We start from the raw sequence: 25,194 nt of genomic DNA on the forward strand, positions 1-25,194 counted from the left end.
TTTGATAGCTTTGAAAATGATCTATTTGATTATGTTTTTTATGTGATGTGATGACCTCCTCCAGTTTTTATTTGTAAATATTTTTCTTAAAATTCTTGCACTGCTCATCTGTTGAAAGGCTCTGATTTTATATTATATGTAAAAGAAGATTTAACTATAAATCAAGAGGCAGTGGTGATGGCTCAGAGAGTTCTGTGTACAGGTAGGAAACTTACCTTTTATGATCAGTAATTCATAGATAATATTGATCCATCCAGAGAAGCCAATTTACCTTCTCAGAGCTGATTTCCTATAGTACCAGTAAGGAGCAGTAAACAAGGAAGCTGTTTCATGTATCCTTATTAGCCCTGAAAGCAGTAGGAAATTCCCCTTACCCAGATATTTAGTAGTAATAAGTAAAGTCCTTAGAAATTATCTAAAAGCCTTGTCAAAATTTTCAGTTAATTTCCAGAGAAAGCATTTTTGAACTTACTAATAGGGCTAAGGCTCACTACGATGGGAAAGATTTAAAACTCAGTAAAAAAGTGGACATCTTTGAAGGGAAAAATTTGAAAACAGTTACATTCAAGGGCTTGAAAAAAAATTAACTGTGCAAAAAAGTGCCCAAAAGTGAGCAATTAAAACAAGACTGCATTGTGCACACCTACTGTAGAATTATAGTACACTACATCCATTTTAATGAATAGTATAGAAGCAAAAAAACTGGGATAGAAACTCATATGTCCTACCAAGTGTCAGTCAGCAATTTTCCGCAGGCTTCTGACAAGTTTCCTGACCGTGAAAAGAGCAGTTCCAGAAACCAACAGGAATACAAAAATGCAGACTCTGTGCCAGAGAAAGAATTTTGAGGAACCCCATCACCTGTGGAGGGCTGCCTTGATTCACTATTTAAAACAAGGCCAAAGACACCAGGTTACTGATCCATCTGATACTTTATATTTCCATTCTTATTTATCATTCTATTATTCAATTGCTGTAAAAATGGTTATCTTAAAAGCTATGATTATTATTTTATTTTTAAACAACTGATCTTTTCAAAATGGCATGCTTCATATCCTTGTTTTTAAAATAGCTAAGAATACAAACCAGCAAAAATAGGATGGTTGGTTTGTTGGTTGGCTGATATTTTTTAAGTGGGAGAGCAGAGCATCTGCTAAAATTTCTATCAATAAAATTAGATTTATTTTCAATTGATAATTTTATGCTGAGTTGTTTCAGTAGTGTAATCTGCTGCAAATTACTTACAAGTAGTCCCACTGAAGTTTTTCCATAAGGATTAACTATTACTAAATTTTCTTAATGCTGAAGCCTATCACAGGTTCAATAGAATACATGTGGGGATGAAAATTGTAAAATTAAAATACATGTCTCTTTTATTTTGTTATTTTCTCAACTGTCTTTTGACATCTACTGTATTAGAATAATATGGTTTCCCCCATTAATTGCATCTTAGCAATGCTAACTGAGAATTAGGCAGTAACCTGTTGGCAAAACTTGAATTGTACTCCTGCATAAAGTTTTCAAGGTGAATGATTCAGGCATAGTTTCTTGCTGTCATCCTGTCCATTGCTCATGTACTAAATCTTATTACAGCTATGCCAATTCATCTATTCATCCATTTGCACTGCAGAGAAATATAAAAAAGATAACAGAATAAATAAGGAAATGTAGCATGTCAAGCTGCCAAGGAAGAAGGGCATCACTGGCTCTAGAGTATAAGACTAAAACGTTAATTGTACCTGTACCTGTAAATAATTAATACACATTTTTAGCTTAGAGTTTGTTGCATGGAATCTGGTATCTTTGTTTCCCCCCCCTCCCCCTGTCCCCTTTCATCTGCCTAAACCAGGGGTAGGGAACCTTGGCTCTTTTATGACTTGTGGACTTCAATACCCAGAATTCCTGAACCAGCCATACTGACTCAGGAATTCTGGGAGTTGAAGTCCACAAGTCATAAAAGAGCCTAGCACTGGCCTAGGCAACCCTTATTTATAAAGTTATTTGGCATTTTCACAAGTTTATGCATTTCATTCATACTATCTGAAATATTTTGCAATGATTGCTCATTCTATCTTAGCAATTCTCTTCACGATATGGATTTGTAAATAATGGCAAATCTAGTAAACCCAATCTACAAAGCAACTTCCACCCAGCAATCCAAAGAAACCTAAATATGCAATTTATTTTCCAGCCAATTAAAAAAACTCTCTGCTCATGTTCACTGAATGAGTAGAGGAAGGTAACATGGTTGCCATGGTTATAGACATTAACATTGCATGTAATAAGTACAAAATCAAGGATACACTATTCAATCAGCCCTGGGGGGAAAAAAGTGCAGCTCTAAATACAATCTGAACTCATCATAAAATTTGTTGTTGTTGTTAGTTGTGAAGTCGTGTCCGACCCATCGCGACCCTATGGACAATGTTCCTCCAGGCCTTCCTGTCCTCTAGATGAGCCTTATTTGACTTTCTGCACTGTCCTCTGACTTTCTGTGACTATATGTAGATTTCATGTTTTTAAAATCCATGTATTTTATTTTCATTTTTCCACCTCTAATTTTTTGCACCTGAAGATTTCTAGGGTTCTCAGTATTTATGACTTTTAATTGGCCTAATGGAGGCACTGTATTATTTCAGATTTTTTTAATGATCTACATGGCTTCCTTTGTTTTAGTGGTTGCTTTTAAGTATTCTTAACTACATGAAGAAAGTACTAAATGTATTCATATTGCCATCAACATAATCTTAAACCATCTTGTATACTTTCAGTAAAAGATTTTTATGCTCACTGGCATTGGCATTAACTCTGTTGCCTTAATCTTATTCCCTACATCCTATCGATTTCAATTAAGGTACTTTCCTTTCGTTTCTTTTCTTTTAAGTCTAAGGAAGATTAAATAGATCTTGGAAACAGACCAAAGACCAATTGATTTACACTTGTCCTGCTAATGAGGACTCAGGTGTGGCAGTTTTTAATGTAACCTCAGCAGCTTTCTTGACAGTAGCCAATTCACTATTATCCATTCAAGACAGTAGCACCTACTGTGTGTTGATAGGTTACTAACAGGGAAGCAAATCCTATGTCTGTTAAAAACTGGCTTTGGCAGCTTCGTGCAAAATGACCCATTTAAAATGTAGTAGAAAAGTCTCTCTGATTTTTTTATGTTGTAGAATAAAGTTTCTTTTCAGATGGGCACATCTCCTAGTAATGTCTTGGACATTTCTGCCATATTTTTATAACAGAATGGAAGACCTTTGCCATCTTCTGGAATATTTTCTTATTTCTCAGTCTAGCCTCATATTTCCTGATAATCTTTCCTCAAAGAGTTAACCAGATCCAATCCTGCTTAGTATTCAAGATCAGCCAAGACAGCTCGGTAATGTCTCTTGGCTGGGGTTCCTTGCTATAGTGATGATCATTTTTACTGATATAATTTGCACAGCAATATGTGATATATTACAATATCTAAATAATAGGCACAGTGGCATATTCAGTACAGTGGTTACCACAATTGTTCACTGTCAGTAATAAGTTTATTAAGACATAGTATCTTACCAACTGTAACAAGGCTGGCTCCAAGTTTTAAAACGTTCTGTGATGGACACTTTCTTACATATTTATAGCCTTTTTGTGAGTGTTTCAGAGACATTAGATGAGATGGAAGGCCATAAAAATCAAATAAATAAATATGATAATCTTATTTGATAGAAGTAGCATTCAGTGTTAAGGCAGCAAACTATGCCTAACCCTTTTAAATCTCTACAGTGACATCAACATAGTAATTTGTATTATTGTGGGAGATTATAGTGAATATTTTAATGAAATTTAGTACTGCTCAGAAAGCCAGACCTGAATTGGTTTAAGTGATGTTTAGAATAATGGTGGCAACAGACCTGGATATCAGTTAATTAAACTTTTGCTATTCTGTGCAAGAAAACTGGAAGTTTTTTTGATCTTGACATTTTTTTATTAGGAAGACAAAGAAGTACCTTGCATATGAGGTCATACCCTAGCTGAGATATTAAATCATAGTTACCAAGCTATCTGTTTCTAACACTATTACACTGTTTTCTTTAGCTGCTAGAATGTCAACAAGAGGTTATTAAAAATAAGGCAAGATCATCATATTGTTAATAGCAAAAGTGCAAGCCATCTGTTAAATCTCCTAGAAAATATTTGCATGGTATATAAAATAGCTAAGAAATACTTCAAGTGTATCTAAAATAAACAGACAGCAAAATATTTTATGTCATCATGTTTAAACCACAACTGTCCAAAGAAAGCAGAGAATTTACATATACTACCAACTACATTCCCTTCACGTTTACACACATTCAGGCCTGCTTGTGTTTAGTCCTAAAGCAACATCATGTACTTTTAAATAATTCTTTGAGTCAAATGTGAATTCATTATATATGATACTATATGTACTGGGTAAACTAATTTTTATATGCAAATGATATTTTTTGAAAGTTTATGAAAATCATTATGTCTATATATGGGCTAAAGCAGTGGTTCTCAACCTATTGTCCACAGATCCCTGGGGGGGCATGATGTCATCACAGGGGGTCCACAAAGGCTTAAAAAATGTTAGGATTTAAATCTTGTTAAGCCTTGGTGGTCCGTCTGATCTTCTGATATTTTAAATACACTGTGTGAGAAGTGGCTTGCAAGGAGAAATCTGGAAGAATCCCATACTTGTTTTTGAAAGCAGAGAAAGATGAAGTAATTAACTTTATACCTTTATACCAAATAAATTCTAAAACCCTTTAGAACATGTTTAGAAGTATTATTAGAAGTCAATACCCTGTCCTATCATTCTCCCATTCTTATTATTTCCTCCATAAGCTAACAGACTGAATATAGTAGTTATAACAGGAATAGGCAATGTATAACCCTCAATTGTTTCTAATAATCCTCATCAGTCTTTTCTTCCTAATGATTTTTGGAATTATAGATCAATAATGTCTGAAGTAAGGGACGTGGTGGCTCAGTGGGTTAGGATGCTGAGCTTGTCGATCAGAAGGTCAGCAGTTTGGCGGGTCGAATCCCGAGTGCCACATAGCAGAGTGAGCGCCTGTTACTCGTCCCAGCTTCTGCCAACCTAGCAGTTCGAAAGCACATAAAAATGCAAGTAGAAAAATAGGGACCACTACGGTGGGAAGGTAACAGCGTTCCGTGCGCCTTCGGCGTCTAGTCATGCCAGCCACATGACCACGGAGACGTCCTCGGACGGCTTTGAAACGGAGATGAGCACCGGCCCCTAGAGTCGGAAACGACTAGCACGCATGTGCGGGGGAACCTTTACCTTTACCTTAATGTCTGAAGTACCATGAATTGCCTATTTTATGGAAGATGTGAGTCTTATAAATAGATTCCATACAGCCAAGAACATGTGGTTAAAAATGGAACATAGTAATCAGAATGTATGATGATGGTGATGATAATAATGATGATGATGGGTTCTAATAAAATCTGCCTATTGAATATCACTGATACTTCCTTGCATAATCCATTCCTTATTTAATTCTACTTACTGACATTTCCAAAAGATTCCTCTACCAGCTATTCTTATTTCTGCTGTCAAGTAATCCTCCATTTATTTCAGTGTAGCAGGCCTTTCTATGGATTAAATAATACCTGAGTTTTGGTTTTTGCTTGGTTAGTTACCTAAAACATGTTTCAGCTCACAAACACAGCTAAAAATATTTAATAGGAGTTTGCTAGAAGCATAAAATTCCAAGCTAGGTTCTGACAGGCCATATTGTATATATCTATTTATATCTCTGGGCAGAAGTAATGAAAAATAATAGCAGGCAAAATGTAGATACAATTCTCTGGAAGTACCCATGTTCTTTTTTCATTGTTTTATCTGATGTTCATTTTAAACAGAATAGATTTATTCCCACAAATGTATGTTGTTTTATTATATTCTTTTCAACCCTGCATGCAAGATTATCCGTTACAGTGGTTCTGCATATATTATACACTTCTTTGTATTACTAGCATTACCTAAATAACATCTGATGGGATGCCCTGATTAGCATGTAAATTGGACCATTTTTCTATGTAGAGTAATAGTTTATTCCTGATTACCAACAGTAAAAGCTTCTCAAGTAAATAAGGAAAGCAAAATTAGTACCAAAGTGATGTGGATACATTTGTCTCAAATACTGAAAGTTAATGATACATTTTGTTTAAAATGAAAGACTGTCACTCAAGAATAAAGACCATTCATGAATGCAGAACAATTGAACACAGAATGTCTCAGATTTAATCCCAGAGTTTTCACAGAGAAAACTCAGATCTGAAACTTTGAAAAGTCATCATCTAGTCTCATTGAGAACATGTTTCCATTGAATTATAACTTAAAATATTACTAATTTTAATGTATTAAAATGTTGATATTGTATTATAACTTTTATTATATATTTCTTTTTTATTTTGGGGTTGGTATATGTATATATGTCCATCTATGTGTGTATATGTATATATGCCATCATTTATAGTCATGATTACAACTATGGCTAGCTGCAGTAAAGTAAATAACATCAACAGATTGTACATGTTTACTACTACCTGAACCATATTTCAACACTGGTGATTTGATATTATTCCCTAGATTGCTGTCATTTATCAGTAGAGCAGTAGCACGTGGTCTTTATCCTCTAAAGATATTACATCTAGTGGAAGGGTTACCGTTATGCAGAGACTAAAGAATATGATCTTGAGGAAAATAGGCAAAAACTATTATGCAAACAAAGAAAGTTGAAATATTCCTTATGTGCCAGGAAACAAGATAACATTAAAGAGAAACTCAGGCATACTCCTCCCTGATTCAGTAGGACATGAGAGGGAAAGGGGTAAAGCAGAAACAGTCTTGCAACATTCTGGTATTACAACTTTCCAAATAAGGTGTAGTCCTCATCTTTCTGTGGAATCTATTTATGGTGGTCTGTCCCAAAGGCTTCAATTGTTACAACTTACATAGAAATCCTTTTAGCAGACTTTTAAATGCTGAAGAGTGTGGGTTATACATATTAGCTTTTTAGTAAAGCTATTGAAACAAAAATGTAGCATAAACTTCAGTTTATGTCTTCATTCACTGCTATAACCAGTGGTGGGATTCAACCAGTTCGCACCAGCTCGGCAGAACCGGGAGCTACTTTTTGTTGCCCAGGCCCAGAATGGACTTCTGGAAGCGGCATCCACACAGAGAACCGGTTGTTCACATATTTGAATCCCACCACTGGCTATAACCAAATAATATGTAGTTTGGACATAATAAAATAATGAAATAACAAGAATAATTTGTTAAACCTGTTTGCCACCCAACTCTTAAAGACTGGGCAGGTCACACCAACAAAAAAAATACATTGAAACATAAAAAATAAACATAAAAATAGCAAGTGCAATGAAGCGAGGGGTCTCACTCTTCCTCACCAAAGGCCGGGGTGAAGAGACTGGTCTACACAGCTCTTCTGAACAACAGCAGACTGGAGGCCATCCAGATGTTGGAGGAGATCTTTTTTTTTATTGAAAAGTTTTACAATACATTTTTTTAAAAAGACAAAACCCCTCCCAACCCCCTCCCCTCTCCCCAACCCTCCCGAACACCTCCTTCCCCTCCCCCTCCCTGACTTCCCAGAGCTCAATACAGGGTATAAAAATACAAACAATCATAGTCTACCTTATGCAAACAACAATAAAATATTAAATCTATCGCACTTTAACTCTTATAAAATAACTACAAGCAATTTAAATATCACATCAATACTTATTCAAATGCTAGATGAAACTTTTTAGTCCCATATTTATTCTGGATATAATCAATCCATCTTCTCCACTCCACAATATATCTCTGTTGCGACTGATCTTTCAAGTACGCTGAGATCTTTGCCATTTCCGCCAGATTGGAGACTTTTAAAGTCCATTCTTCTATAGTCGGCAGTTCTTCCTTCTTCTAATATTGCGCTACTAAAAGTCTCACTGCCGTAATTAAGTTCAACATCAGCTTAGTGTCCACAACAGTAGTATCAGTAATAATGCCCAGTAAAAACAGTTGCGGACAACTGTTGTTTTAGAGGACAGGCACTGTCACAGAGAAGACACACTTCCAGGGTATCAACTTATGACATTTTTAATCAAAGGAAACCAAAGTGCTTCAACCCTGCAGGATTAAATGAGGAAGAAGTTAAGGGACACAAGCAGTACCTCTAGTAATTAGGCCCTATATCATGTATGGCTTCATAGATAGGTAACTACCAGCAATTTGAATTGCACCCGGAGGCAAACCTTGGCCCATACATTAAATGATTGACCCACTGGGATCCCCATATCAAAATAACTTACCTTATGTGTGGCCCAAATTTGAAAATTACATTTAAAACAGCACAGTACCTGAGCTGAGATCGGCATACGCGAGACTGATTGGAGTAGATTGTATGGGTGATAGTGAAATGCAATTTTATCATATTTTACCTATCTATATATTAAATTGCTGTATTTGATTCTAATTTCATTGTAAATTGTATTTTAACCAATTTCATTTTAAATTGTTTTACTGCATTTTAGTAATAACGTGTGTTTGGAACTCTGCACCTTGATATGGCCCATGGGCTAATCAATAAAGCAATTAATACAGAATTGCACCTGGAAGCAAACCAGTAACAGTGCAGCTTGCAAAGCAGAGGTGTTACCTGGGCATATTAAGGCATGCCCATTGCTGCTTGCTTCACTACATATTGGACCAATGAAAGCTTCAAGGGCAGCCTAATGTGGAGGATATGCTATTTTGTACTTTTGTACTTTGTAGAGCTTCTTTGCTATAGAAAAGGATGGGAAATAATGTATTTTAGCAACACAAAAATAAATTTTAGCAACACAAATAATCTTTTCACAATAGCTGGAAATATAACACATTTTTAATATACCTATAATCCTAATACATTGTTTTGGTATTTTTTTCAGGTAGACCACTAATGATAGTGGTTGAATACATGGAGAATGGATCCCTTGACTCCTTTCTACGGGTGAGGTATCATTTTCTCAGGACATCTGAATAAGAATCCATTCTAAGAAAAGGTTTTAAATCATTTATCCTACTAATTTTTTCCTAATGTTATTCATAGATTTTTACTAGAAGAGAAACACATTGCCCAAGGTAAACATCTTAGGTTCAGTAATATATAAGTATAGCCAGAAAGAAAAGAATATTTAAACTTAAGAATGTAATTGATTTGTTATACAAATTACATTTCCATATTTAGCCAAATGTACTTTAAATTTTGCTACTATATGAAACAAAAAGATGATTGAAATATGAATTCCTTGCCATATGGCCACTGCTCATTTTACTCATTTGTTCAAAAAGATGTTTTCTCGGTGGGATTTTTTTCACTTTGGAAGAGTAGTAAAGGTTAGTAATTGATTTATAATCGTTAATGGTTAGTTGTGCTTAAACAATTTGAATTAGCAATCACTGGAGTGAGTTGATGATCTTATTTCAATTAAAGTCAGTTGTAAATAAATATAGGGATCATAAAAAGAAACAGACTTTTCAAATAATAACATATGCATCCCTACACAGCAGGTGATAAATTCCCAATCTTTAATATATTCATAAGTAATACAGAGAATACTTTGTCCTGCCATTGACATGTTGCCATAATAGAAAAGATACCTGACATAGAATTCTTTAACTGCTCCCTCCTGCTTTTGCAAATCCCTTAAAAACTTACTTAAATATATATCAGCTAGTTAATTTAAGTCACAACAGCATAGTGCTAGAAGTTGTTTCATGATGATCAGTAGTTTTTAGAAAACTTACAGCTAAATTGTTAGACTCTGTATCTCATGAACTCATAGGAAAAGACTCTTGAAAGTCTTTGGTTCATGATAGGAACAAAACGAGTCAAAAAGAGATAAAGGAAGTTTGATTGGACTATGTGATTGGGTTCAATTAATAGCTTTTATTCTAGAACTGAACCAAAAAAAATATTTACCAACAGATTAATGTCCCTAAAAAGATTTTCCAGATTTCCTTTTGTTTGCAAAGGAGCCTTCAAGGAAGTCCCACCTATGAGATGTGCGCCATGCAGGGCTTTTTTTCTCATAGAACGCTCAGAACGGAGTTCCGGCACCTTTTTTGGATGGACCCTTGTAGGGTAGGCAAGGCGGGTTGTATGACATGTGTGAGTTCCGGCACCTTTTTCTTTTACAAAAAAAGCACTGGCGCCATGAGATGAAAAAGGTTGAACATCTGCCATTCATTTAACCAAGGTCAGAGCTATGGAAATGGAAAGTGGGAAGGGGCACAATCTTAGTTTGGAAGGTTATTTATTGAGTCTTTTTATTATTTTGTTTGTTGCTTGTGGTTTCTGAACATAAAAATGTCTTGGAATCCTCCTGCTTTTCTTTAAATTAGGATTCCCTTTTCCTAATTAGACATGCCTACCGTTCCTTTACTACTGCATAAGGGTGTCAGTTCTGACTGCAAAGGGGAGTTGTTTCCTACAAATAGTGTTTATAGCCTCTGGGTCGTAAAGCTTAAGCTAAAATAGGAGAAATGTTTAGACTCATGTAACAAAGATAAAATGAAAAAGTGGAGACAAAGTAGAATTGAGTCAATAATATAGTTTAGCAAAAGTTACATATTCATCACTACACTCATAACAGCCTTCAAGCTACAGGCTTTGCATGAAATGGACCACTCTATTCAAATTAATTTCATTTGCATAATGATGGCATTATGCAAATGACACACATTGATTAAAATGAGGTTATGTGGCATTTCTATAATGATGATATTATACGAATAACACAAAGTGACATGGATAATATACACCCTGGTCTAGTGAATATTTGTAAACATCTGCCTAAAATAGTCTATAAAGATTAGGTACAGTCAAAAATTATATATTGGTGATTGATAGAGCATAATCCTGTTATTTTCAGTCAGAATTGAGGAGAAAGAGTCTCCTTGAACATCTGTGATCATTGGTAACTTGGTTTATGTGCAAGGTTTACACAAGATGCTAAGCTAAACTAATGAATCAGATTATAATTTAGCACTTTATGTACATTAAGCTTGAATAAGCCCATTTCCTTTTGTCGATTCTGCAGTTGGTACATGATTCAGTCTTCAATATTTAGCAGAAGAAATACTTATACATACAATGTTGTCATACTAGAGATTTTATTTTGTGTGTAAAATTAAGGCAAATTAATATGTCTGAACAAATTTGATGGATTCTAAATGGAGGGGAGGAACGCGGTGGCTCAGTGGGTTAGGACGCTGAGCTTGTCGATCAGAAGATCGGCAGTTTGGCGGGTAGAATCCCAAGTGCCGCATAGCAGAGTGAGCGCCTGTTACTCGTCCCAGCTTCTGCCAACCTAGCAGTTTGAAAGCACATAAAAATACAAATAGAAAAATAGGAACCACCACGGTGGGAAGGTAACAGCGTTCTGTGCGCCTTTGGCATCCAGTCATGCCAGCCACATGACCACGGACACATCCTCGGACAAGTGCTGGCTCTTCAGCTTTGAAACGGAGATGAGCAACGGCCCCTAGAGTTGGAAACGACTAGCACGCATGTGCAGGGGAACCTTTACCTTTAAATGGAGGGGGCTGCTCCTTTCTATATAGGTATGTCATCAAGCTTTTTATGTCAAAATATAAAACTGAGATAGCTACACTGTAGGTATATTAAAATAGCAAACCTTCTTTGTGTTGTGGAGATGTATATCAAAGCAAGGTATCACAAACTATTTACCAAACCTCAAGAAAACTTGAGAAGGAAAGGTGAAAAATAGTTTTCTATGGAGAATTGTTAGGATATATGGCTGTACAATCAAACAGCTCTTCTATAATTCCCAGTGTAACATTGCCATTAACCTCATCTTCCTCACAGCTAGAGGTTACACACTTAAGTAGAAGCTTGTATTAAATAATGCTGAGAAAGAAGAGACTTCCATAAAATGAAGCCATAAAGTGAGTGCTCTAAATCCATCTAAGTTAGCTTCTCTATCTTAAATTGGATGAAGAGGCTGACACGACGCTGCAAAATTTAATAGCCCTGTTTTATTTGTCAGTTACAAAAGATACTTAAAAAGTAGAGCCTGTCTCTATCTCTTTTTCTCTCTTAGTACATACAACCTTTGCAACAAAACTTTTGATTTCTCCCTTCTTATTTTTATTCACTTCCTTTGCTTATTTTGTTATTTTTAAATTATAAAAGAAGAAACAAAGCTGAAAAAGGAAACAAGAACACACAAGACTTATATTTGCAGACATCAAGAAACTGAAACCATGATCCATTAGAGTCATCCATAGCTGCTCTTTATTAATCAATTCTACAAACCACCCAATAATTGGAGCCAGATGTTTATCTTTCTGATGCTCAACACATGTCCGTATATCTATTTTCTTTGCTCAGAACTGAAAATATTAAATCTCAAAGCAAAGTTAATACATGTAAGCCTTCTTACCAAAACTGAACAATATATATAAATAAAACATTAATTTCATAATATTTTCAACAATATAAATAAAATGAACTCATTTCTAAAATGATACTTCTTGTTGAAAAAGATATACCGTATTTTTCCGTATATAAGACGCACCCTTGTATAAGACGCTCTGGCATGTGAGTTCCAAGCTTACAGCAAACAAAGTCAGTGCTAGGAGCAACCACCTCCCAGAATTCTAAATAGATGCCTCCCGGCTGGCCCCAACCCCCACACACCTAACCAGCATCCAGTACAATGAGCATCCATAGTCAGTTCAGAGCAGCAGCCTTCCTACCCTGGTAAACAAACCGGTGTGGCCACCGGCATGACAGCAAGGCAAGGGAAGCAAAGGCAGGTTTTAAACTCCATGCCATTTCTCTGCACCAGAAGTTCGACCAGCCGCTATTATCGAGCAGGATGGCCTCGTAGCTGCATTGCACAGGGTCCCCAGACAGCATAGAAGTATGAGGGAGGGACAGGGCTGTTGCTGCCATACAAGCTGCTGATCTCAACCTCTGCCTCCGGACGCTGCCATCCGACAATTTTGCCCCCTCCCCCCACCCATTAGTGGCAAGCCCACAGGGGCTTGACAACTGCACCAGGTGGCATGGCAGCAGCATGTAAAGAACCCACACATGCATGGCCTGGGTTACAGAAGTTACCATTATTTTTTCATGTATAAGACACTGCACTTGTATAAGACGCACCTGAATTTTGAACAGGGTGTTTGCAGGAAAAAAAAGTGTCTTATACACGGAAAAATACGGTAATCTAAATAGCTATTGGAATGGTTAGCAGATTTGAGTTGGGTTTTGTCTGTGATTTTTCGTTTGGTTTTGGTTTTGATTTTAAATTTGGATGATGATGATGATTTTAAACAGTTTCGCTTTTTCTTCAAAAATTTAAACTGCAATATAAGTGTTTTAGCTTGCTTTGCAGATTTTTTGTGCTGCTATACAAATTTAGAAATATGTTTTTTGCCATTGTTAAAATGGTGTTTCCATAGTCAATATTGATGCTAGTCTGGAATAAGAATAACATCCTGGGCAAAACATTCATCTTAATCACTGAAATTCTACCCAGCTATGACAATTGAAGTTTAGCCTGCTTTAATAAATCCTTCTTAATTTCCTTTCATACCTTGGTATTTTTAATTCCAGGTAAGAAAACGTATGTGAACCCTTTGGGATTACGTGGTTTTTTGCATGAATTGGCCATAAAATGTGCTCTAAACATCATGTAAGTCACAACAATAGAAAAACACAGTCTGCTTAAAATAATACTACACAAACATTAGCTGTTGTCATGTTTTAATTGAACATAAGATGGAAACATTCACAGTGCAGGGTGGAAAAAGTATGTGAACCTTTGGACTTAATAACTGGTTGACCCTCCTTTGGCAGCAATAACCTCAACCAAACGTTTCCTGTAGTTACAGATCAGACCTGCACAACGATCTGGAGTAATTTTGAACCACTCCTCTTCACAAAACTGTTTCAGTGTAGCAATATTCTTGGGATGTCTGGTGTGAATCGCTCTCTTAAGGTCATGCCATTTCAATCGGGTTGAGGTCAGGACTCTGACTGGGCCACTCCAGAAGGAGTATTCTGTTCTGTTGAAGCCATTGTTTTGTTGAATTACTTGTATGCTTTGGGTCATTGTCCTGTTGCATCACCCATCCTCTGCGGAGCTTCAGTTGGCGGACAGATGGTCGTACGTTTTCCTGCAAAATGTCCTGATAAACTCTGGAATTCATTTTCCCATCAATGACAACAATCCGTCCAGGCCCTGAGGCAGCAAAGCAGCCCCAAACCATGATGCTCCCTCCGCCATGTTTTACAGTGGGGATGAGGTTTTGATGTTGGTGTGCTGTGCCTTTTTTTCTCCACACATAGTGTTGTGTGTTTTTCCCAAACAACTCAATTTTGGTTTCATCTGTCCACAGTATATTTTGCCAGTAGTGCTGTGGAACATCCAGGTGCTCTTTTGCAAACTTCAAACGTGGACAGATGAAACCAAAATTGAAACAAATTTTCTGTATCTCTTTGCTGCCATCTAGTGGCTCCATCTAGTCAGTTTCTACTAAGGTTGGCCACTGCTCTGCTTATCTCACTCTGTGCTACCTAGACATTGGTCCTCTATTCCTGCTATGGCTGCAGCAGATACTGGCCAATTCTTTTTAAAAACTAAAGCCTTGGCTTGAGCCTCTTATCCCTGTGGGCTATAAGGCAGATGTCATGCCTTGTTTGACAAAAGTTATAACATTATTTGTAATATCTAGCCCAATTAAGAATTCTAGACAACTCAAAAGCTTGCAGATTCTTCAGATAATTAATTAGTCTAAAAACCATATCACCAGTTATGATTTATGATTCTGAAGACACTCATATTTCAATTAGTAACCTTAAAGACCCATAACTGATAATATGTTTTCCTATTAGTTCAGAAAAGAAAAAGGGACAGTATATAATTTAGAAAACAAAGTGGTACAATAGAAGCCTTGTTGTTTATATGTGCAAATTCACCCAATTGTTCTGTTGAGCTCATAAAACCTGCCCATTTGATTGTAGAAATAAATGTGTACAACATAATAAACAAGAATGGGAGCATGAGTTTCCTGCCAGGCACAGTAATAAAACTCTTGTTGTCTCTCAGTTCTACATTCCAGACCAGATACAAACATGTTAAATAAGTGTTCAATTGCCAAACTTTAGAAAACCATACATATATTTCTGTGCATATATGCATTATGTATGATCTTAGTCAGTCCAAAGTTCAAATTCTGGGCTTCTTCCCCCTGCCTATTTGAGCCAGTGCACATTTGGCTGCTCTTTTTTTAGCCTTGAAGCTTTCGGACATCTGTTCCTTGTTTACCAAATGGCTATCTTTGGCATGAAAATCAAGATCCCATGCTTCATCACTTTCAACCATTACATTATGTTAATATCAATTCTCCCAAATGCTTTGGGCTGTTTTTAGCTTTGTATTGAAAACCAAGGATAAAGCGTTTTACAAATTAGAGAGTAAAACATTTAGGGAAATAGTTTCATGGACACCTGCATTTTGTGCCCTGACATTTCAGCACATAGAATCAAAAATTCATGAGCAAAGATATAATAGGCATCACTATACAAATCATAGACCCAATATTTCGGCTATTTTAAGAATTCAGACAATATCTTCCAATAGGCTTGGAACTTCTAGGAACAGTAGAGTGAGAAAGGCAGCTGAACAAACACAACTTCTGCTGTCAAGTCACCCTAGACATCAGAATATTTGTGTTATCTACCACATAAATGAACTCCCATCCAGTTGAGGACTACTCCATAACCAGAGCTTTTTTGTCATAGAACACTCAAAACGGCACCTTTTTTGGATGGAACCTTGTAGGGTAGGCAAGGCAGGTTGTATGACATGTGTGAGTTCCAGCACCTTTTTCTTTTACAAAAAAAGCACTGTCCGTAACCATGCTTGTAACTAACCAGGTGCTGGACATAAGTGCCTGGTTTCTCAATCTGGCCACTGGAAATGGAACATCACTAGTAGATTACGTTCTCTTTTAACTGAAGTGCCACCATTGCCATAATATGAATGAGAGAGAAAGTAACTGAATTATTGTTGTTTGCTCTGCCAGGTACTCCATGACACTAGACCAGGGCATTTGGCAGCTAGAACATTCAACCAGGCAACATCAATTTTGAAATTGAGGATAGATCATTGGGAAAAAGTTTCCCTGCCAATATTGCCTAAATTTTCAACCAACTTGTGAAGCAGCTTTCACAAGAGATCGATGGGACGTTAAGGTGCTTCCAAGTGAAATAGGCAGAATGCAGAAATGCAGTCATTATGAAGCTTTATTCATCGACAGGTTATATAAAAAGAGCTATATGGCATGGAAGCATCCATGCTTGTATGATAGAGAATGCATGCAAGTGAGAAGATAGAAAAGAGAAGCAGAACTAGAACAAAGAGGCAGCCCCAGACCAGAGGTATTTATGGGGGGTCTCGGGCCCTCCCTAGCCATAAAACTCTCTCGCCAATGGGGCTGCTGCAGGGGAGCAAAGAAGCCTCTTTGCTCCATCTGATGACCTATTTGGGGAACTGCCATGGGCTGGCACAAAACATGTAACAATTCCCCTTCTTGCCAGCCAATGACAGGGACCAGTGAATGTGTGTGAGGGGGCGAGCAGGTGTCATAGACATGCATAAAAACGTTCAGAAGACCAAACACAAACGCTTACACAGAAGGTTGTGCCGGTCAATGGGAACAGGTTTGGTGAACAGATCAGCTATCTGGTCAGCTGTATTACAGTGCTCTACACGTATAAAACCCTCTTTGGCAAGCTGTCTGACATTTTTATAGCGTATGTCTATGTGGCGAGATCTAGAGCCTACTGCATAAGCCTCCGAGATTGCAATGGCGGCTGTGTTGTCCTCTAGAATTTGGATAGGCAGAGGAGGAGCTGCCCAGATGCTCGTTATCAGATCATTGAACCAAGTCAAATCATTGGCCGTGTCTGACAGGCTGGCAAATTCAGCCTCGGCCGTGGAGCAAGAAACAAATTTTTGCTGCCTAACATGCCAATGTATTGGGCAGCCATTTAGCAATATGAGGAAACCAGAAGTGCTCCGTCTACTTTTGGAGTCGCCGGCCCAGTCTGCGTCTGAGTAAGCGGAGAGCTGGGCCGTCTTCCCCTTCTCTGGTTCCAGCACAAGGAGGGCATCGGTCGTGCCCCTGAGGTACCTAAGTACCCTCTTAACAGCAGTCCAGTGGAATTCCTTTGGGTGTTCCACATGCCTGGACAATAGATTTACAGCTAAAGCTATGTCAGGCCTGCTCCAATTGCTGATATATAGCAAGGAGCCAATCACAGATCTGTAAAGCGTATTATCTGTGAACTCAGGACCGTCCTTGTGAGTATGGTTGTAAAAGTCGCTTTGCATTGGGCTATGCGTGGGATTAGATTCTGCCATTTTGCATTTGGCCAATAACTCCTCTATCTTTTCTTTTTGAGATAGAGCGAACCCCCCCTTAGTGGCCAAAATATGCACACCCAAGTACTTGTCAACCCGCCCCAAAGATTTCAAAGTGAACTTTTCTTCCAGGGCCTTGGCAAATTCATCACACCCTTCCTTGTCAGGTCCTACATATAGTAGGTCGTCCACATAAACTAACACCCTTTCTGTGGTACCCTTTGAGTTGCGTGTGAAAACACATTCATCTGCACGGGATGCAGTGAAACCAACTCGTTCTAAACTTTTTCTAAGGCAGTCATACCATAGTTTCCCTGACTGTTTGAGACCATATAACCCTTTGTGGAGTAACCATGTATTTTCCCCTTCTTGCTGGTAGCCAGGAGGGGCCTTCACGTAGATCTGCCGGTCCAATTTGGCGTGGAGGTAAGCGGTCTGGATGTCGAATTGGAAGACTTCCTCCCCCAGAGCGGCTGCAGTCACGAGGGCGGTCTTGACGCTCTCTGCCCGGACAGTTGGAGAGTATGTCTCCCCATAGTCTTCCATATAGCGTTGGGCGAATCCCTGAGCTACCAAACGGGCCTTATACAGGTAGAGGCCATTGGCAAGTGGTTTTGCCTTGTAAACCCACCTTGTGCCAATGACTTTCCTCTCCTTTGGAGGTTGCTGGGGGGTGAAGACCTTGAGTTGTTTTAAGCTCTGCATTTCCTTCTCCATCGCGAGCTGCCATTTCTCCTGTTCTTCGATGGGCAGCTCCTGGATGTCAGAGAAGGATTTTGGGGTGACCACAACGCTGTTAACAGACGCGATGTGCCCAATGTCAATTCTCTTTGGCGGGATGCCTTTGTTGGACCGCTTTGACCTCCTTACCTTCTGCCACTCACCGCCTTTTTCTTCCGCGGGTTTCTGAGGCGTTGCTGGGGAACTGGACGGCTCATCCTCCCCATCTGAACCAGGTGGGATGACATCTTCGTCTTGTTCCACACTTTCGTCGGTGGCAGGGTATGTGGACGTCTCAGGTGATGTCGTAGTCGGTGTGCCCTTGCTGGGACGGTTGATATATGGGCTCAGATCATTGGAGTGTATCTGGGCCCAATTGGAGTCCTCTTCGAAGGAGGCAGATTGAGAAGTCACAATCCTGCCCCCTTCTCCCAGGAAACGGTAGGCCTTGGAGCCAGGAGCGTAGCCCAAGAACCTCAGTCTCTGGGAGACAGATCTCCCCTTCTTCCGCAGCTGCTTGGGGATGTGAACCCATGCATATGACCCAAACACACGTAAATGTCCAAGATTTGGTTTCCTACCATGAACTAGGAAATATGGGGTCTGGTTCACAACACTGCTCCAAGTGCGGTTTAAGGTGTAATTAGCGTATTTTACAGCTTCTGTCCAGTATGATTCTGCAACCCCTGCGTCTGCAATCAGACTACGCATCATAGTTTGTAGGACTCCATTTCTTTTCTCTGCCACACCATTCTGAGCGGGGGTGAAAGGCGCGGTAAGAAAATGGTGGATGCCCTTACGCTTTACCCAGTCCTGGAATTTTCGGGACATGAACTCAGCCCCGCGGTCGCTCTGCAGTTGTGCGATCTTGGTTTTATACTGGGTCTCTACAAAGTTGTAGAGTGATTTTATGGCGTCAAAGGCATCAGATTTTTCTGTGAGGATATACACGTGGCCGTACCGTGAAAAATCATCAACTGCAGTGAGAAAATACTGACTTTTCCCTAGGGATGGTGTGAAAGGCCCGACCAAATCAACATGAACTAGTTGGTATGGGAATTGGGTTTTACGCAGTGATGTTTTTGGAATAGGCGCAGCCTTCCTCTTTGACTTCTTACAGATTGCACAGTCCAGGAATACCTCACAATCTTTGAGCTGGACTCCCTCAGCAAACTCTCCCATCTTTTTAACCACAGGGAAGCTTGCATGACCTAATCTTCGGTGCAAAATATGGGCACACTTATCGTGGAGTGGCTTCCCGACTGACACTCTCTTGGCTTTGGTTGCCTTGAGCGGTGCTTCAGGTGACAGCTGAGGCTGGGATTTCTTATCCACACTGCCTTGCTGTGGGGGCTTGGATGCAACCGCTTCACCCTTGCGGTCGTTAAGCAGCCTTGGGGTTGTCTGTGAGGCCCCTTTTAAGGGGGAGAAATATGGCAAATCATCTATGATGGCTATATTTCCAATGACCCTCTGGTCCCGGGTGACATGACCTCCCCCTTTGCGAAATAAAACTTCCACCCCGTCATCGTCACATAACTTGATAATGCTCAATAGGTTGTTGGCAATAGAGGGCGCGTGTAAGACACCTTCAACTTTTCCAAGCCCGGGTACAGAAACTGTGCCCTCCCCAATAACTAAAGCTTTATCACCGTTGGCCACCTTGACAGATGAGTTAATTTTCTTTACCCTTTTAAAACCTTGACTCATATTGGTAATGTGAGAAGAAGCTCCAGAGTCCAGTAACCATAAGTCAGCGGAGCTATCAGCTCTTGTGGTGGGGGCACAGGTAGACACAAGATTGTTAGTACTTTTGGCCCCGCCACGGCCCCTTCTTTGTCCCTTGCCCCTACCTTGATTGGGACCACGCTTGGGGCCTTGTTGAAAATGGGGGCAGTCCTTCTTGAGGTGCCCCTCAGAGCCACAGGTGAAACACTTGAGTAGAGCATTAACCTGCTCTGAGTTGCGGTGTCGTCTGCTGGCTGGCTGGCTGGTGACTCTGTTGTATTCTCCCGTATCTCTTTGTCTGCTATCTTCGTCAATGAGTCTGCCCTCGAGGTAGGACAGAGGCATGGGTCCATCCCTGCCCCCTTCCAGGGAAATAATAAAATTGTTCCAACTTTTGTCCAGGGAAGCCACGATAACTGCGACCAAGTTCTCTTCAGGTATTCGGTAATTTTTGGACATTAGTTGCGCCCTGAGGGATTTTAATTTTCCAAGATGTTCTGCCATGCTGGCCCCAAACCTGAGTCTTGTGTTGTAAAACTCAGTTGTGAGTCTGGTGAGAGAACCCATGCTCTTGCTGTTGAATAAATTGTATAATAAGCGCCAAACTGCGCAAGCTGTGAGTCCATCTGGAATGCTAGGGAACAAATTATCATCGATGGAAGCCATCAGAGTAGAAAAAGTCTGTCTATGAAGCCACTCTTCTCGTGAGCTCCACGGGAAAGGTGGTGGGTTCATGGCCATTTCAAGAATCCCATCCTTTAATAGACATACCTGCAAATTTCTATTCCAACTGTGGTAGTTCTCACCCCCAATTTTCAGTTTTTCAAAGTTGGGATGCAATGTGGACGCAGCCAGAAACGTTTTATCCCATTCCTGGAGCATTTGGGAGGTTGGCATAGAAAAAAATGGTAAAGGTACCCCTCTAGTGGGCGTTGGTGGTATATTTCTCTGATTTTCAGATGGCCCCCCTTCTGGGTTAAAAAGCCCGTACTGGGCATGTCCGGAAAACATGTGATCAGGGGGTGGGCGGTGCCCAAGATTGCCGGCCGGCACTTGGTTTTGAAAACCTTCCTGGAGCCCCCCCGGTCCGGGATTGCCTTGAGAAGCCCATCGCTGTTCCTGAAGACCTTGGGGATGGCTAAAGCCGATGCTGGAGGAGGGGGCCAACCCCCCCCGAAGGCCAAGTAAGGAGAGCGCCTGGGCGGGGGCGAAGGGAAGGCTGGGGGCCCCGGAGAGAGGGTCGGGGGCCTTGGAGGGTAATGAGCAGTCTTATTGCCATCATAGGTCACGAGGGTTTCTGCTGGAGAGAGCCCAGGAGTTTGCATGTTGCTACGGCCGCATGCCAGGGGTTGCTGGGCCTCCAGACTTAGTTGAGGCCTTTCTTTGTTAGAAAATGTGGGCGCACAGGGGGCTGCCATCTTGCTTCCTGTGCCGGGCCATGCGGTCTCCCTGGGCGCAGCCATCTTGTTTCCTGTTGCCCCAGGAAGCTGTAGGTCACAGTTAGGCAGGGGATTTTGCGCCGAAAGCCCTGGGGTCCCGGGGTTACTCAGGGTGGCAGGCGCCATATTGAGGAGCCTCGTGGTGGCTGAGGGGCGGCTTACCCGGCATCCACAGTCCTTCTGCACTGAAGTCCTTCGTGGAGAGGCTTGTGGGGTCTCCTGTACTTCAAGGAGTTTTAGAAGCAGTTCCTTGCATTCCGGTGTAGACATTTGATCCACGCGTTGCTTGCGTTGGGCCCGGAGCGCTTCTGCTGCATCTGGACAGTCTTGGGTGGACTGTAAAACTTCCAAGCTTCCCTCTGTGGCGTGCAGAAGGAAGCCATCTGTGCTCAAACCTGGAGCGGAGCTTGCTTCAGGGGCTAGAGCTGTTGATCTTGATTGAAGACTCCTGGTCACAATCTGGGATTTCCGGCCATCCATTTCAGTTTCAAATCTAGGCATTAGCTGCAGGCTTTGGAAGCGTTCCCTTTAACCATCCTCTCTGCTACCAACTTGTGAAGCAGCTTTCACAAGAGATCGATGGGACGTTAAGGTGCTTCCAAGTGAAATAGGCAGAATGCAGAAATGCAGTCATTATGAAGCTTTATTCATCGACAGGTTATATAAAAAGAGCTATATGGCATGGAAGCATCCATGCTTGTATGATAGAGAATGCATGCAAGTGAGAAGATAGAAAAGAGAAGCAGAACTAGAACAAAGAGGCAGCCCCAGACCAGAGGTATTTATGGGGGGTCTCGGCCCCTCCCTAGCCATAAAACTCTCTCGCCAATGGGGCTGCTGCAGGGGAGCAAAGAAGCCTCTTTGCTCCATCTGATGACCTATTTGGGGAACTGCCATGGGCTGGCACAAAACATGTAACAATTTTCAACAAGACATTTTTCAAAAATCTGATAAGGCAAGTTTTTCCTGGGACAGACAGAAGGAATATGTATCTCTATCACTACTTCTGCCAGTATTCAAACGTCTTTTGAATACTGGCAGCTAAGGGAAGGAAAGTATTTCTCAGCACAATAAATTAATGAATTTACTGATGAAGAACTGATGCAAAGTTATCTTACAATTCATTCAGGAAGCACTAGCACTTATCCATTATCCATATATGCCTTATCAGATTTTTGAAATAGGTCAAGATTTGTTGAAAATTTAGGCAAGATTGGCAGGGAAACTTTTTCCCAATGATCTATCCTCAATTTCAAAATGTTCCATTTCCACTCAATGGTATCAGGGGCCAAATTTTTGTCATAAAATCCCTTTGTCAAAAATGCTTTTAAAAATATTATCTTAAATAGTTAAGACAACAAAAGGGTAACATAATTTAAAATAATGAAAAGAAAAGGGGTTTCTTACTGAAGTTAGCATGTTATAATGTTACAGTGCAACTCATAAATTAAACATTTTTTAAAAAGTAATCAAATGTGTTGCTCATGAAACTATTTTATGTATGAGTTTTTTATTCTACGTATAGATCAAGAATAATTTCTTTATAAAATGTTTTAGAATGCAACACCTACAATCTGATGTTAAAGGGAGGTTATTTGACAGGTAATTCTTGACTTACGACCACAAATGGGAGCAGGATTTCCACTGCTAAGCAAGTCATTTGTTAAGTGAGTCACACTTGATTTGAAATCTTTCTTGGCCACAGTTGTTAAGTGAATGACTGCAGTTATTAAGTGAATCATGTGGTCATTGAGCAAGTCCTAGTGGACGATCACTTCACTTTGAGCCAGCAGTGTGCAGCAGCAACCAAAAAAGCTAATACAATCCTGGGTTGTATAAACAGAGGCATAAAATCAAGATCACGCGAAGTATTATTACCACTTTATTAAAACCCTAGTAAGACCACACCTGGAATACTGCAGCCAATTTTGGTCAATATATCACAAAAAAGATGTTGAGAGTTTGGGGAAAAATCAGAGAAGAGCAACTAAGGCCTGGAGACTAAAACATACAAAGAACAGCTATGGGACTTGGGTTTGGCTAGTCTAAAGAAAAGAAGAAACAGGGGTGACATGATAGCAGTATTCCAGTAGTTGAGGGGCTGCCACAAAAAAGTGGGGTCATGTTATTCACCAAAGCACCAGAGGGCAGGACAAGAAACAATGGATGGAAACTGATCAAAGAGAGAAGCAACCTGGAATTAAGGAGAAACTTCCTGACAGTGAGAACAATTAACCAGTAAAACAGCTCGCCTCCAGAAATTGTGGAGAGACTAGACGGTCACTTGTCTGAGATGGTATAGGTTCTCCTGCTTGAGCAGGAGACCTCCAAGGTCCCTTTCAGCTCTATTCTATTCTATTCTATTCTATTCTATTCTATTCTATTCTATTCTATTCTATTCTATTCTATTCTATTCTATTCTATTCTATTCTATTCTAGTATGGCTTCTTCTGTTGACTTTCCTTGTCAAAAACTGGCTGGGAAGGTGGCAATTACATGACCCAGTAAGCATGGAAAAATTTCCCAACCACCCAAATTTTGAACATGTGATTGTGAGGATACTGTGACAGTTGCAAATGTGGTCATTTTTTTTCAGTCCGTGGTCACTAAATGAATGGTTGTAAGTTGAGAACTATCTGTATATTAACATGTTGTCATTTTTTTTCCAGTTTAGATGTATATATTTCCAGGACATTTATTAGCAAAATAATATGGAAAGAAAATCCAGAAATCATAGACATAAATATATATAGAGAAAGAAACTACTTGACTGTATAGATTGATTGTATAGGCCAGACATGTCAAACACAAGGCCCGGGGGCCGGATCCAGCCCGCAAAGTGGTTTCATGTGGCCCACGAAGCCATCCTGGAAACAGTGAGGGAACGGCCTCCACTGCCTTGGCCCTGGCCCAGAGACCCTCCTTCTGCCAGAGACCCTCAGATCCGTCCCACTCCTGCCCAGGCCCTCATAGGCACCCTTGATGCGAACGATGTAGAGCTGGCCATGCCCACCCAGTAGGCCATACGCACTCTAGCCATGCCCACCCAGTAGGCCATGCCCACCCTGGCCATACCCTCCCAGCCCCCTGAGGGCAACCACAATGCTTATGCGGCCCTCAATGAAATTGAGTTTGACACCCCTGGTATAGGCTCTGGAATTGATTGATTGATTGATACATTTCATAAGATTTGTCTTTACCTATTTTCTTCATATTCTAACATTTAGACCTTTTAAAATATTGAGAACCAAAGATGTTTTACTTTTCCAAATAAACAGCAGTACAGTAGCTTTTAGCTCGTAATGGTACAAAAACATAGCATCTTGCTGGCACTCAGAGATGCTATCAAGTATTAAATGCAGTACACTATCAGATTCTCAGATTTCCTGAGCATCCATAATCAATCAAAGCCACACAAAGTCAGAAAGTTTCCTGTACTTTTCATATCCACTCAAACCCCAGATTTCACGAATGATATTATACACCGCTAAGTATTCACTAATCATCTCGCAAGATACAACTCACCAACTGTGTATTATAATCACCTGGACAAGTGATTTTCTAGTCCCATCGAGAGGAAAATACAAGGGACTTTTTCCTTGTTTTGTTTTTGTTCTTTGTGTTTTTGAAGAAAAGGGCCTCCATATGTGACAGGTAGGTTCCATTCAGTCTTAGAATCACAAACTTTATGTGCTGATCAAAAGGAGATACTTTTTAACTCTATAGAGAAAATAAGAATATTCTGGAAAGAGTTTGTTCTGCAGCACATTGAGTGGAGTATTGATTGACATTTCCTTTAATAGCCTAGCTAAGTTGGAAG

The 25,194-nt window shown here is 39.9% G+C and overlaps 1 protein-coding gene across 1 annotated transcript in view; it reads left to right on the plus strand.

Moving 5' to 3' along the window:
• Window positions 1-25,194, plus strand: part of EPHA6 (EPH receptor A6) — a gene marked incomplete at both ends in the record, with an annotated part of 480,657 nt that overhangs the window by 403,197 nt on the left and 52,266 nt on the right. Inside the window, one exon of the mRNA XM_081326348.1 lies at window positions 8,978-9,035. Coding sequence (XP_081182474.1) covers window positions 8,978-9,035 — 58 coding nt within the window. The remainder of the gene's footprint in view (window positions 1-8,977; window positions 9,036-25,194) is intronic.

The sequence above is a fragment of the Vipera berus genome (assembly GCF_964194415.1).
Source record: "Vipera berus genome assembly, chromosome: 4".
Classification (NCBI taxonomy): Eukaryota; Metazoa; Chordata; class Lepidosauria; order Squamata; family Viperidae; genus Vipera; species Vipera berus.